The 11,077-nt window shown below is 46.2% G+C and overlaps 2 protein-coding genes across 2 annotated transcripts; both read right to left on the bottom strand.

The window, feature by feature from the left end:
- Positions 1–1,932: 1,932 nt before the first annotated feature.
- On the bottom strand, positions 1,933–2,901 carry LOC132582998 (olfactory receptor 6X1-like). The gene has a single exon (XM_060254663.1). The coding sequence runs from the start codon at positions 2,899–2,901 to the stop codon at positions 1,933–1,935; it is 969 nt and encodes a 322-aa protein (XP_060110646.1).
- A 7,182-nt stretch (positions 2,902–10,083) lies between these two features.
- On the bottom strand, positions 10,084–11,034 carry LOC132582997 (olfactory receptor 6X1-like). Its single transcript, XM_060254662.1, has one exon. It carries the CDS (start codon positions 11,032–11,034, stop codon positions 10,084–10,086), a length of 951 nt encoding a protein of 316 aa, XP_060110645.1.
- Positions 11,035–11,077: the final 43 nt, after the last annotated feature.

The raw sequence follows: 11,077 nt of genomic DNA, 5'->3' as shown, positions 1-11,077 counted from the left end.
GGGGTCCCCTGCTGCCAGGCCCTACCTCATTGCCACTGGCCAGAAGGAGAGGCTTATCGGAAAAAGGGTAAAGTCCAATTGACATTGCAGTTGTATCTAGGTAGCTTTCAACATGACCTAAAAGTGATGTCGACACATCAGCAATATCAGGACAATGCTCTGTATTTGGGCAAAAAGTCTATGGTAGAAAACAAATTGGTAATAGAGTTTCTGTTGAAATATCAGTCTCGCCCTGATGATGCCTTCTGATGATATCACCTTCAGTGACATAGATACCTCATTATAATGTCAACTGGCCCTCCATCCAGCTCCTAGTGAGTTCCCTCCATCCCGCAACAGTTGCCAGGAGGGATGGAGCAACCCTACTCATTGACTAATGTTCTCCGAGGTTTCTACCATATCCCATCAAATTGGCCCTCATCTCTACAATTATTGTTGAGTCTGCCTTTTAGCTATGTCCTTCTTACCACATCTATTTCCTGGATCTCTTACATTAGTCCTGAGCAATCTCAAGTAGGCTGTCATTTCCCCTTCTCACTTCTCAGTGATTTTTAGGGGTCTTATTTGATGCCTATGCTTTTTTCCCCCGCCTCTACCTCACCCTCCCTGCAGTTTGGGGAGCCCCGTGGCACAGAGTGGTAAAGCTGGAGTACTGTAGTCCAAGCTCTGCTCATGACCTGAGCTCAATCCCAGAGGAAGCTGGGTTCAGGTAGCCAGCTCAAGGTTGACTCAGTCTTCCATCCTTCCAATGTTGGTCAAATGAGTACCCAGCTTGCTGGGAGTAAAGTGTAAATGACTGAGGAAGGCAAACCACCCGTAAAAAAGTCTGCCATGAAAAACTGTGAAGCAATGTCACCCCAGAGTCAGAAACGACTGGTGCTTGTACAGGGGACTACCCTTTTTCTTTTATGTCATGACACCCATGAACAAAAACCAAGGTCGTTTTCCCACTTACCTTACCCCGGAGTGACGTCCCTCTTCAGCGCGCTGCGTCTGCGCAGATTTCGCACAAACTGCTGCGCAGCACCAGGAAGAGCCGCGTAGTCCCGGGGCTTTTGCGTCGCAAATGTAAACCTGCTTTTTGGCGGTTTACATTTGCGACGCAAAAGCCCCGGGACTACGCGGCTCTTCCTGGTGCTGCGCAGCAGTTTGTGCGAAATCCGCGCAGACGCAGCGCGCTGAAGAGGGACGTCGCTCCGAGGTAAGGTAAGTGGGAAAACGGCCCAAACAAACAAAAACATCACTCTCCAGTCTAGTTAGACTCTCGATTTTCACTCCTTTTACTTTGATGCATTTGAAACTGTACAGGCCATTGGTTTGGATCCCCCCCCCATCTTTTTTTCCAGTTGACAATAATATTTCCCATTCATAAACTGGATGAAAGGAAGATGGCTTTTGACATTGTTACCAATTCAGAAATTGGGCTTTTTAAAAAAAAATGAAACTATTATCTTAGAGCTCAAAGAAAATATCCCATCCCAGTTATTTTGGCTCTTCGAAATATATTAGAACTTTTGCAATATTGACAATATATTAATCTATTAAACAAATATCCAAAAGGCAAATGAATGCCAGTCCTTAATAAACCTCCTGAGGACAAGAGACCCATATAAGAGAAAACTATATATATGAAAAGTCCTGTATAGACAGAAAAAAAAATGCTTCTCAGAAACAGAGCTTAAAGTATGCTGTTGTAAACCAGGAGTTGTTTTGTATTTGAACCTACTGCTCTGTGGGTTCAGATACTTGTCTAAGAGCTTTCAAGGCAAGTGAGGAGCAGAAGTAGTTTCCCATAGCTTCCTCTGTAGATTATCCCTTACTAGTCTGCTATCCAAGTACTGATCCTCCTTAGTGTCTGAGATCTGATGAAATTGGGCTATATCATAACAAGTTCACATTCCAGATACTTAACTACATCAATGCAATATGTCTCTACATTGCCCTCTTTTGTAGACCTTTTTCTGAAGTCACTGCCTTTCTTCTTAAGACTTTCCGTACTGCCTCTTTAACTTCCATGTTCCTGATGGTGTATATGAACGGGCTTAGCGTAGGGATGACCACAGTGTTCAGCAAAGAGATGGCTTTATTGTGGCTGAAAGAAGACTTTGTAAGGCTTGGTCTCAAATAGATGAAAAGGACAGCTCCGTAGTATATGGTGACCACAGTCAGATGAGAAGTACAGGTGGAGAAGGCCTTCTTCTGTCCGCTGGTAGAAGGGATGTGGAGAATGGTGACGATGATAAAGATGTAAGAGATCACTGTCAGGAGCAGAGAAGTTAGTACCACAGTCACAGCCACCAGAAAATTGAGAACCTCAATCAGTTGTGTTTCCCCACCTGCAATTTTCAATAGGGGTCCTGAGTCACAGTAGAAATGGTTGATGGTGTCAGAATCACAGAAGGGAAGCACTGCCATCATCATCATTTGGGAAATTATACAGAAAAATCCCCCAGCCCAGGAAGCCACTGCAAGCTGAAGGCAGAGACTGGAAGTCATAATCATGGTATACCGTAAAGGCTGGCAGATAGCTAAGTACCTATCAAAAGATATGGCAGTCAGGATGAAAAATTCGGTCACCCCAAAGTAGAAGAAGCTGAACATCTGCATCAAGCAGCAGTGGAAGCAGATGGTGGAGTTTTCTGAAATAAGACTGGCTAACATCTTGGGGATGATAGATGTGGTGTGCCCCATTCCAAGGCAAGCAAGATTGCTAAGGAAGAAATACATTGGCTTCTGGAGCTGGTGATCAGCTGTCACAATCACAATAATGAGACCATTTCCTGAAATGGTCAAAATATAGAATACAAGGATAATTGCAAATAAAGCAATATTTATTCCCCCTGTGTGTGGGAATCCAAGAAGAATGAACTCTTTCACTCTTGAGCAATTGTTCAAAGCCATTACTTCACTCCTATGAATCTGAGGAAATAATGGGTGAATGGAGCCCCGTGGTGCAGTGTTAAAGCTTCAGTACTGCAGTCCTAAGCTCTGCTCATGACCTGAGTTCGATCCCAGCAGAAATTGGTTTCAGGTAGCCGGCTCAGGTTGACTCAGCCTTCCATCCTTCCGAGGTCGATAAAATGAGTACCCAGCTTGCTGGGGGGGGGGAGTGTAAATGACTGGGGAAGGTAATGGCAAACCACCCCGTAAGAAGTCTGCTGTGAAAATGCTGTGAAAGCAACGTCACCCCAGAGTCAGAAACGACTGCTGCTTGCACAGGGGACCTTTCCTTTCCTTCACTCAGATATTTTCAAAAAACTATACTTACATTCAAGCGGAACAGTTGAAAACAAATTATTCTTGTTTTATTGTTTTCTAATATCCCCTTCATTCTATAAATAGACTAAAGAAATATAATCTCCCAGAGATAATTGACTGATCCAGAACTAGGCTCCGGAGAATATCCGCCAGACAAAAATAGGGGCTATAACTTTTCTTTGATTTGGCATATTGATAAAATTAAATGTGGATGTTCACATTTAATATGGTTGAGGGCCTGCCTACCTTAGAGACCATCTTTCCCCATATGAGCCCCAGAGAGTACTGAGGTCAGCGGGAAAGAACTGGTTGACAATCCCTGGGCTGAAGGAGGCCAAATTGAAGAGCACTCAAGAACGGGCCTTTTTGATTGTAGCTCCACACTGGTGAAATCAACTTCCGGATGAAGTACGGGCCCTGCGAAGTCTTGGATCAATTTCACAGGGTCTGCAAGACTGCTCTTCACCTAAATATAGAGCTGTTAGAGAATTAGCAGAGCATAGTTCTCGGAAGCTGCTGCTGGGGAAGCGTATAGTATGAACAGAAGACCACACACAGTTAGCAGACAGAGGCAAACTCTGGTTTCAGTTAATATATTTACCAGAACAGTGTCCACTACTCGAAGTCTTAGCCATGCCAGGGTTAATCATACCGTTCAGTCAAAGATAGCGGTAGTTACAGAGAATGGTCCAAATACAATTCTAAGATCGATTCACGGTTTCACCAAACAGACGGACAGCATGCTGTGCAGAACAACTTGCTGTCCTCACTTTATACTCATGTCTATCATGCAACCTGGCCAGAGATTGCATCAGCTTCTGACTTAGCGTGTTGCGTAAGCATAGGTGATGTCATCTACCCACAGCAGTAATCAGTAGCACCTGGCGTGTAACTAAGCAGTACACTCAGAGACATCTAAATGACTAGTACTCAAAATGTGTTCAGTTTCTCTCATGTAGGAAGTGATCCCTGACAAGAGCTAAGTTAATCCGCTGTAGACGTATCCAGCCATTAAATTCATTGAAGATCTGAGATGTAGCACCAAAAATGCTAATTTTAATAGTAATGTTGGTTTTAAATGATGGTTTTATTTAATGTATTATTTATTGAAATGTACGGATATTTTATTGTATACTGAATTTATATGTTGTGAGCCGCCCTGAGCCTGCTTCGGCGGGGAGGGTGGGATATAAATAAAACGTATGATTATTATTATATTCAAGAAATCTTTCCGTGTATGAGTAAAGACACATGCATTCGGAGGAATCATTATGAAACAGTAGAATATTTGGTATACAGACGGGATGGAGGTATGAACATGGAGAAGGGCGAGGGGGGTTTTATCACTAGACCAGACAACAGGTTGGTTTAAGATAGATATGCCCCAACAATATGGGATGTACAGATTGTACAGGTACTCGAGCCATGAAAAAGAGAAGGTGCTGATCACTTACCAGAATAAAAAAAAATAGAATGAGCACAGACACCTGAAAAGGTGAGAGTGATGCTTAGACTGGGAAAGAGAGGACAGACACACAAGGAATTGTTGGCAGATTAGTATTCAGTGAGATGACAAGATTCTCTGATATTCTTTCTTCATCAATAGGAATGGGTGAGAGAGAAATGAATATAAGCTGAAACTCTTTTTAGAAGTACAAAAAAAAAAAAACCAGCTGAAGGCAGTAGGAAAAGAAGTCACAGCATGAGATGGGCGGACTCAATTATGGAAGTCAAGACCCTTAGTTTGCAAGACATGAGCAAGGCTGTTGATAATGGGATTTTTAGAGGACGTTAATTCATAGGGTCACCATAAATTGGAAGTGAGTTGATGGCATATTTCACATAAACACACATAATAAAAATAATATACACTTCTAGCATCCATAAAGAGGTTTTTAAAAAAAAATAAAAAAAAAGATAGTATTAAAGGCAGACAATTTGAGACTAAGAAAGAGAGACAGACAACATCCACCAATGGCTCCAATAGGACAATGCAGATAGATGACAGATGAAAGGGTACTGTGACTGACAGCTAAAAATAATACTAGGCAACTGGTATACCAATTTCTTGTGGAAGGAGTCAAGAAGGTTCACAAACATTTCTAGTAAGTGAGGTCATGAATGAAAACCATCTGTGCCTTCAGAGAAGATGTGAACCTTCAGATGTTTTTGCCCTCCCTAATGAATGGAGCCATCGAAGTATGCCAAAATGCAAGTTTTAGCTAACCACAGAAAATGCAAATTCTTTTTAAAATACATATAAACTCAAATTCTGAAGTAGTTCATCCCTGCATAATTACACCTCTACATTTTTCAAATGTAGTCACTGGAAGTCACTTCAGCTTTCTTCTGCTTAATCAGTTTGTGTGCCCCTTTCTCTCCTTCTCAGTATACAGCAGTGGGTAGAATTCGGCCCCTTCCCAGCCGACCAGCCGATTGGCTGATGAGGCTGGGGGCTGTCTGTAGTGTCTTGTGCTTAAACAAGGCACCACGCGGCCCCGCAGTAAAGGGCGACCAGGGGAAGTCCCTTGGTCACCCAGCGCAGCGCGGGAAAGACTCCGCCTATCAAGATCAGCGGCGGGAACTTTGACTGGCTAGGATTGGGCTGGCCAGCTGGGGGGCTATTCCGGGAAATGTATGTAAAGCGGGTCCCAGCCCGTGTGTTCCAGTTCCGTAATGTACCATCTAATAAAGCATGTTGCCATCGACACATCTCGTCTCTGAGTACATTACACTGTCCGAAAGGAGGGGAGGCAGTGGAACCTTCCCAGCCATCCGGGAGCTCAGGAGACGGGCACATGCTTAAAAGAGCCAGCCCGCCCCCCCCCCCAGGCCGGGAAGGAAGACTGTGTCCTCTTCGGCCGAGCAGCGGGTCTCGGAGCGTCGGATGGTGCCGTGTGCCATGGCAGCAGCTTTGGGCTGTCCCTCAGTGTTAGTGTGGGGGCCGGGCCAGGTTGGGAGTGGGCATTAAGTGGCACGAGGTGCAGCAGAGTGGCAGCAAGAGGCCCAGGAAAGCATGTCAGGCCACTTTGGTGCGGCAGTGGGCGAGCGCGGTGGCTGCGGGCGGTTCCCCACCATGAGGACTCGATGTGGGAGAGAAGCAGTGCTCAGAGCAGACACTGGGTTCCCAGGGTTACTGGGCATGGGGTGGGCAGTCACTGTTTCATTCCAGAGGGAAGTGCTGGCCTGTCTTTCTGCTTTGCAGGACTCAAGCGAAGGCAGCAGTGCAGTTGGGGGGTCAAAACCCAAAGAAGAGGACCAGCAGGAGGAACTGGAGGTGGTGGCAGTGGGTCTGCTACACAACCGCAGGGTCTCATTTGGCCTTGGGGCCCCTGGGGACCTGGTGGGGGGGTATGTGCTCAGTCGCCTCTAGCGGCAGTTACAACAGGCTTTGCAGGTGGTAGAGGGGTGGGTTCACTTTCTGGCCAGCCTGCAGGTGGTGCGTCGCTGGACCGGATGGCTACCATGTCGACTCAGAACATTTGGGGACTGGTTCCTTTGGCACATGCCAATGGCTCTGTATGGACAGGGCGGGGCCATGGTTGTGGCGATGCCTCAGTCAACGCAAGTCGGTTGGCCTTGGGGTTGGCAGCAGGCCCCTTCCATGTCTTGGACTGGCACAGCAGGGCAGTGGGGAGCCAGCGGACTCCCTGCCCATTTGCCAGTTTCTTACAGCGCGGTCCCATTTTATGCCCTCCCATTCGGGGATCTGGCTATGCCACTTGGTGACTACCTTACGGTGGCTACCAGGGATAAGATTCTAAAAGGGGAGTATGTAGATGTGTTTAGTTTACTATACAGGGAGTTGGAGAAAAAAATCTAAAGACGAGCTGGGCGAGAAAGATAAAGAAAAGCTAAAAAAGCAAATAGTGAACAGGACGTTGGCCAACCGGTTGCCGGGATTCCTCATCTGTGCGGGAGTTATTGCTCGGGTGCAGCCATGAAGGGCCACCCCCCTTTTTCAGTATTGTGATATTATATATCGAGCATATACTGACTTTAGTGGAGGGGCGTGGCTTCAGTACAATGAGGAATTTTGGATGAGGGCAGCAGTTAATCCTGGTCTCCCATGGGATCAGATTAACCAGCAACTATGGCTGCAACTCATGGCCTCTGCTAAACCAAACTTGGGAGACAGGTCCGACAGTGGACATATTGTTCATAAATCCGCTAACCCACTGGGCACCCGCGCTCCCGCGGGGCAGTTGGTTCAACCATGGCTGCTTTGTTGGGAGTTCACATCCCAGGGGCTCTGTGCGAGAAAAGCATGTAGGTATAAGCACGAGTGCCCATTGTGCGGTGGTTCCCATGCTTTCACAGCATGTAATAGGGTCAAACCCAAAGGGGCCGGCAAGCACAGGGGTGGGAGCGGGCTAGGGCAGCAGTCTGGAAAAGGGGCCCAGCCCCATTTGTCTGACAGTTCTTAGGAACCTGTTACACTAATACCCGGATTGGACTGTAGGGCGGTACCTTTGGGAGGGATTTGCTTATGGGTTCAGAATTCCCTATCAAGGCCCAAGGTCCCCATTCTTAAGTTCAAACTTGTGCTCCATTAAAGGCATGGAGCACATAGTGTGGACAAAAATTCAGAAGGAATGCTAGGAGGGCTGAGTTTTATGCCATTTCAAGGACCCCCTGGTGCCCAACCTTCGGGTGTCCCCTCTGGGGGTCATCCCTAAGATGGCGGGCAAGTTCCACATAATCCATCATCTCTCTTATCCTCGGGGGCAGTCAGTGAATGACGTCATACCCGAGGAGTTGGCCTCTGTTAAATATACGTCCTTCGATCAGGCAGTGCTCATTGTATGGAGCTGCAACCTTGATGTGGAGATGGCGTGATGCGACATTAAGTCGGCATTTTGCCTTCTCTGGGTTCACCCCAAAGACTTCAACTTGTTGGGATTTGCATTTGAGGACAGTTTTTTACATGGATAGGGCATTGCCCATGGGCTGCTGCATTTCATGCGCTGCTTTTGAAAGTTTCAGGACATTCTTAGAATGGGCCCTGCGAGTCAGGTCTGGGTTGTGCACCACGGTGCACTATTTAGGCGATTCCTCTTTGTGGGCCCCGCAGGATCTGGACAACGTGCCCAGTTGTTCTCTACTTTTGAGAAGTTGGCCAGGGACCTTGGGGTCCCATTGGCCGGGGAAAAAATGGAAGGCCCGGCTGCAGTTTTGACCTTTTTGGGTATCGAACTCGATACTAGGCAACAAGCATCCTGGCTTCCCAATGAAAAATTACAAAACCTGCTTAGCATGGTACGGGCTGTGATGGGTAAGTGAAAGGTCTCTTTGCTGGAGTTGCAATGGTTGGTAGGCCATTTGAACTTTGCCTGCAAGGTTGCACCCAGGAGAGCATTCTTGTGTCGTCTCTGTGATGCCATGGCATCACTGGTGCTGCCACATCAACACACCTAGGTCACGGAGGGCATGAGAAGGGACCTTGGAGCGTGGGAAAAATTCCTGCAAGCCTTTAACAGTGTTTAGTTCGGGCAGGAAGACATGAGACTGGAGGCGGAACTCCAGATAATTTCTGACGTGACTGGCACCACTGGCTTTGGGGTCTATTTTAGAGGTCACTGCTGTGCAGAACTGTGGCCCCAGGAGTGCGTGGAGTCGGATCTGTGTCGGAATCTGATCTTCCTGGAATTTTTCCTTATAGCAGTGGCTCTTTTCCTGTGGGGCGGGACTTTGGCCAATCAGATGGTGCACTTCTGGTGTGAGACAGTGCACTTCTTGGGAGAGCCAGTTTGGTGTAGTGGTTAAGTGTGTGGACTCTTATCTGGAAGAACCGGGTTTGATTCCCCACTCCTCCACTTGCACCTGCTAGCATGGCCTTGGGTCAGCCATAGCTCTGGCAGAGGTTGTCCTTAAAAGGGCAGCTGCTGTGAGAGCTCTCTCCAGCCCCACCCACCGCACAGGGTGTCTGTTGTGGGGGAGGAAGATAAAGGAGATTGTGAGCTGCTCTGAGACTCTTCAGAGTGGAGGGCGGGATATAAATCTAATATCTTCTTCTTCTAAGCTGTGGAGTCTTGTGAGCAAAAATTCTACTTTGTGAGCTACTGGCATTAAAGTTGTGAGCTACTGCAGAAATTAGCTTGTTCTAGGGCCATTTTTCCTGAGCTAAGACAAAAATGTGTGAGCCAGAGGCTAAAAAGCTGTGAGCTAACTCAGCTTAGAGGAAACACTAGGTGGAAGGTGTAATATGATTCCTTCTCATGTCAGCCCCTCATTGTTTCCTGCCCCAGCTCTCCCCATTCTAAAGTTTCAAAGGGTAGCCATGTTGTTTTTCAGTAGAATAACTAGTTTTGAGTCCAGTTAGCACCTTAGAAATCAACAAGGGAGCTTTGATTCTTGGAAGCTTATACCCCAAAATCTTGTTGGTTTCTAAATGCTACTATACTTCCATCTAACCATTCAACAGGTTACAGTAAATTTGTCCTGCCATTTCTCAGGGTCCACCCCTCCCTCATGTTCCACTGGAGAGTACCACACTTCTTTGTCCCAATTTTTCAAAACCCCAATATAATACAATATTATATAAAAGGAAAAACCTGAAATTATCATGATCCTTAGATCTCAAATAAGCATCTCCATGGCATGAATAATTCTGAATGCAATAAGAACTGTTTTCTTCTGTATGCACAGGTGAATAGATTGGTCTATGCCCCTTATCAATAGGAATGTGGTTTCACATCCTGCCATTCCAAATGAGGTCTTATACTGAATTTAAAGCTGGCAAAAGTGTGACAGCTTTATAGTTTGAGAAATCAGACTGAGCCAATATGATGTGGCTCTGCAGATGCTGGCAGTGTAAACTAATGGTCATTTAATCCCCAAAGTCAAGGCCTTCCTTTGGAAGAGTTTCCCTAAAGCTGCTTTGACTTCATTGTTCCTGATGGTGTATATGAAAGGGTTGAGCACTGGGGTGACCACAATGTTGAGCACAGAGATGTCTTTGTTGTGACTGACCGATGACTTCGCAGCACTTGGTCTTAAGTAAACAAAAAGGACTGCCCCATACAAGATGCTAACCACAGCCAGGTGAGAGGCACAGGTGGAGAAGGCCTTTTTCTGCCCCCTAGTTGAAGGGATGCGGAGAATGGTGGAGATAATGAAGATGTAAGAGATGACGGTCAGAAGCAGAGATGTCACAATTACAGCCACAGCAATCAGGAAATTAAAGGCTTCAATCAAACGTGTGTCCCCACCCGAAATAGACAACAGCGGTCCTATGTCACAGTAAAAATGATTGACAATATTGGAACCACAGAAGGGAAGCTTTACAACCATTGTTATTTGAAAAAGGATGGAGAAAAAGCCCCCAAACCAGGCAGCCAGTGCAAGCTGAAGGCAAACACTGGAAGTCATGATGGTAGTATATCTCAGTGGATTGCAGATTGCCAAGTACCTGTCAAAAGACATGACAGTCAGGATGAAAAACTCTGTCACGCCAAAGAGGAAGTGGAAGTAGAGCTGCGCCATGCAGCAGTAGAAGCATATTGTTGTCCTCGCGAAGAGGAGATTGGCCAACATTTTGGGCACAACAGTGGTGGTATACCACATCTCAAGGAAAGAGAGGTTGCTAAGGAAGAAATACATTGGCTTCTGGAGGTGGCTGTTGATTCTCACAATGAGTATGATGAGACCATTCCCTGCGATGGACAACATGTATAATAGGAGGACGACCACAAAGAAACTGACATTGATTCCCCAAACATGTGGGAAACCAAGAAGTATGAATTTTTCCACCCTTGAACAATTGACTAAATCCATAACTGTTTTTTTTTTCCCATAGGGCTGTAAGAAGAAGAAAAAA

This window comes from Heteronotia binoei, chromosome 15 (assembly GCF_032191835.1).
Source record: "Heteronotia binoei isolate CCM8104 ecotype False Entrance Well chromosome 15, APGP_CSIRO_Hbin_v1, whole genome shotgun sequence".
In the NCBI taxonomy this organism is placed as follows: Eukaryota; Metazoa; Chordata; class Lepidosauria; order Squamata; family Gekkonidae; genus Heteronotia; species Heteronotia binoei.
The sequence above is the reverse complement of the archived record's forward strand: the minus strand, read 5'-3'. Positions and strand labels throughout refer to the sequence as shown.